General features: G+C 60.3%; 1 protein-coding gene across 1 annotated transcript; it reads right to left on the bottom strand.

The window, feature by feature from the left end:
* Positions 1–341: 341 nt before the first annotated feature.
* LOC121570275 (proline-rich extensin-like protein EPR1) lies at positions 342–3443 on the bottom strand. The gene is made up of 3 exons (XM_045221553.1): positions 3272–3443; positions 1152–1798; positions 342–1043 (listed from the first exon to the last, which is right to left on the bottom strand). Exons 1-3 carry the CDS (start codon positions 3441–3443, stop codon positions 342–344), a joined length of 1521 nt encoding a protein of 506 aa, XP_045077488.1.
* Between the last annotated feature and the right edge of the window lie 303 nt (positions 3444–3746).

The raw sequence follows: 3746 nt of genomic DNA, 5'->3' as shown, positions 1-3746 counted from the left end.
CCAGTTAGTATACCGCTGACAGAACCTTTTTTATAAATAATTTTGATAAAATGTGGGCTTAAAATTGAAGTTGAGCAATTAATTTAACATCTGAAATTGAAAAAAATAAAAAAACAGGACAAATCTGAATGGACACGTGGCCTTGTGCCCCACTGTTACCTATTCCATATTATAAGTGCACTGCTTTTGACCCAGGGCCCATTGTGCACTATACATGAAATAGTGTACCATTTGGGCCACTGGCAGAGAGTCTGGGGTGGATAGTGGGTCTGGAGCTGGCTGGATGGAACCAGGGATGGTTTGGAATTCACTTCTCTTATTATGTCTGCCAAACAGACTGATCAGGGGGATGGTGGACGGGGGGTTAGGGGGGTTGGAGGCAGGGGGTGTTCTCTGGTCTGGATGGGGATGGTGGACGGGGGTTGGAGGCAGGGGGTGTTCTCTGGTCTGGATGGGGATGGTGGACGGGGGGTTGGAGGCAGGGGTGTTCTCTGGTCTGGATGGGGATGGTGGACGGGAGGTTGGAGGCAGGGGGTGTTCTCTGGTCTGGATGGGGATGGTGGACGGGGGGTTGGAGGCAGGGGGTGTTCTCTGGTCTGGATGGGGATGGTGGACGGGAGGTTGGAGGCAGGGGGTGTTCTCTGGTCTGGATGGGGATGGTGGACGGGGGTTGGAGGCAGGGGGTGTTCTCTGGTCTGGATGGGGATGGTGGACGGGGTTGGAGGCAGGGGGTGTTCTCTGGTCTGGATGGGGATGGTGGACGGGAGGTTGGAGGCAGGGGGTGTTCTCTGGTCTGGATGGGGATGGTGGACGGGGGTTGGAGGCAGGGGGGTGTTCTCTGGTCTGGATGGGGATGGTGGACGGGAGGTTGGAGGCAGGGGGTGTTCTCTGGTCTGGATGGGGATGGTGGACGGGGTTGGAGGCAGGGGGTGTTCTCTGGCCTGGATGGGGATGGTGGACAGGGGGGTTGGAGGCAGGGGGTGTTCTCTGGCCTGGATGGGGATGGTGGTTAGGGGGGTTGGAGGCAGGGGGTGTTCTCTGGCCTGGATGGGGATGGTGGTTAGGGGGTTGGAGACAGGGGGTGTTCTCTGGCCTGGATGGGGATGGTGGACAGGGGGTTAGGGGGTTGGAGGCAGGGGGTGTTCTCTGGCCTGGATGGGGATGGTGGACGGGGGGTTGGAGCAGGGGGTGTTCTCTGGCCTGGATGGGGATGGTGGACGGGGGGTTAGGGGGTTGGAGGCAGGGGGTGTTCTCTGGCCTGGATGGGGATGGGGGTTAGGGGGGTTGAAGGCAGGGGGTGTTCTCTGGCCTGGATGGGGATGGTGGACGGGGGGGCTTGGAGGCAGGCGGTGTTCTCTGGCCTGGATGGGGACGGTGGACGGGGGGTTGGAGGCAGGAGGTGTTCTCTGGTCTGGATGGGGATGGTGGTTAGGGGGGTTGGAGGCAGGGGGTGTTCTCGGCCTGGATGGGGATGGTGAACAGGGGGTTAGGGGGTTTGGAGGCAGGGGCTGTTCTCTGGCCTGGATGGAGATGGTGGTTAGGGGGGTTGGAGGCAGGGGGTGTTCTCTGGCCTGGATGGAGATGGTGGTTAGGGGGGTTGGAGACAGGGGGTGTTCTCTGGCCTGGATGGGGATGGTGGTTAGGGGGTTAGGGAGGTTGGAGGCAGGGGGTGTTCTCTGGCCTGGATGGGGATGGTGGTTAGGGGGGTTAGGGGGTTGGAGGCAGGGGGTGTTCTCTGGCCTGGATGGGGATGGGGGACGGGGGTTAGGGGGGTTGGAGGCAGGGGGTGTTCTCTGGCCTGGATGGAGATGGTGGTTAGGGGGGTTGGAGACAGGGGGTGTTCTCTGGCCTGGATGGGGATGGTGGTTAGGGGGTTAGCGGGGTTGGAGGCAGGGGGTGTTCTCTGGCCTGGATGGGGATGGTGGACGGGGGGTTAGGGGGGTTGGAGGCAGGGGGTGTTCTCTGGCCTGGATAGAGATGGTGGTTAGGGGGGTTGGAGACAGGGGGTGTTCTCTGGCCTGGATGGGGATGGTGGTTAGGGGGTTGGAGACAGGGGGTGTTCTCTGGCCTGGATGGGGATGGTGGACGGGGGGTTAGGGGGTTGGAGGCAGGGGGTGTTCTCTGGCCTGGATGGAGATGGTGGTTAGGGGGTTGGAGGCAGGGGATGTTCTCTGGCCTGGATGGGGATGGTGGTTAGGGGGGTTGGAGACAGGGGTGTTCTCTGGCCTGGATGGGGATGGTGGACGGGGGGTTAGGGGGGTTGGAGGCAGGGGGTGTTCTCTGGCCTGGATGGAGATGGTGGTTAGGGGGGTTGGAGGCAGGGGGTGTTCTCTGGCCTGGATGGGGATGGTGGTTAGGGGGGTTGGAGGCAGGGGGTGTTCTCTGGTCTGGATGGGGATGGTGGACAGGGGGTTAGGGGGTTGGAGGCAGGGGGTGTTCTCTGGCCTGGATGGGGATGGTGGACAGGGGTTAGGGGGTTGGAGGCAGGGGTGTTCTCTGGCCTGGATGGGGATGGTGGTTAGGGGGTTGGAGGCAGGGGGTGTTCTCTGGCCTGGATGGGGATGGTGGACAGGGGGTTAGGGGGTTGGAGGCAGGGGGTGTTCTCTGGCCTGGATGGGGGATGGTGGTTAGGGGGTTGGAGACAGGGGTTTTCTCTGGCCTGGATGGGGATGGTGGTTAGGGGGTTAGGGGGTTGGAGGCAGGGGTGTTCTCTGGCCTGGATGGGGATGGTGGACGGGGGGTTAGGGGGTTGGAGGCAGGGGGTGTTCTCTGGCCTGGATGGAGATGGTGGTTAGGGGGGTTGGAGACAGGGGGTGTTCTCTGGCCTGGATGGGGATGGTGGTTAGGGGGGTTGGAGACAGGGGGTGTTCTCTGGCCTGGATGGGGATGGTGGACGGGGGTTAGGGGGTTGGAGGCAGGGGGTGTTCTCTGGCCTGGATGGAGATGGTGGTTAGGGGGTTGGAGGCAGGGGGTGTTCTCTGGCCTGGATGGGGATGGTGGTTAGGGGGTTGGAGACAGGGGGTGTTCTCTGGCCTGGATGGGGATGGTGGACGGGGGGTTAGGGGGGTTGGAGGCAGGGGGTGTTCTCTGGCCTGGATGGAGATGGTGGTTAGGGGGTTGGAGGCAGGGGGTGTTCTCTGGCCTGGATGGGGATGGTGGTTAGGGGGGTTGGAGGCAGGGGGTGTTCTCTGGTCTGGATGGGGATGGTGGACAGGGGGTTAGGGGGGTTGGAGGCAGGGGGTGTTCTCTGGCCTGGATGGGGATGGTGGACGGGGTATAAGGGGGGTTGGAGGCAGGGGGTGTTCTCTGGCCTGGATGGGGATGGTGGTTAGGGGGGTTGGAGGCAGGGGGTGTTCTCTGGCCTGGATGGGGATGGTGGACAGGGGGTTAGGGGGGTTGGAGGCAGGGGGTGTTCTCTGGCCTGGATGGGGGATGATTTCCATGTTCCTGCTCCTAACTAGCAGATAATCTCCTACAAGGATCTGTATTTGGGGGATGGGGATTAGTCCATAGCACAATCGTTCCCCTTTTCTTGTGCAGTGTGTGTGTGTGTGCAAAGAGGGGAGTAGTAGGGGATTACAGCAATCTTTCCGATGCAAGGCATCATACAGATGCAGTATCTTAATTTGATCACCTTGTTACAGGAGAACTGTCTTGCAATGCAGTAAATGTAAAACTTGTAGTGTATTTGAGGTTTCAAAAGTTTGTAATTTCCACTTTGACATTTCAGACTTGATTTTCCCTTA

The sequence above is a fragment of the Coregonus clupeaformis genome, chromosome 7 (assembly GCF_020615455.1).
Source record: "Coregonus clupeaformis isolate EN_2021a chromosome 7, ASM2061545v1, whole genome shotgun sequence".
Lineage (NCBI taxonomy): Eukaryota > Metazoa > Chordata > Actinopteri > Salmoniformes > Salmonidae > Coregonus > Coregonus clupeaformis.
The sequence above is the reverse complement of the archived record's forward strand: the minus strand, read 5'-3'. Positions and strand labels throughout refer to the sequence as shown.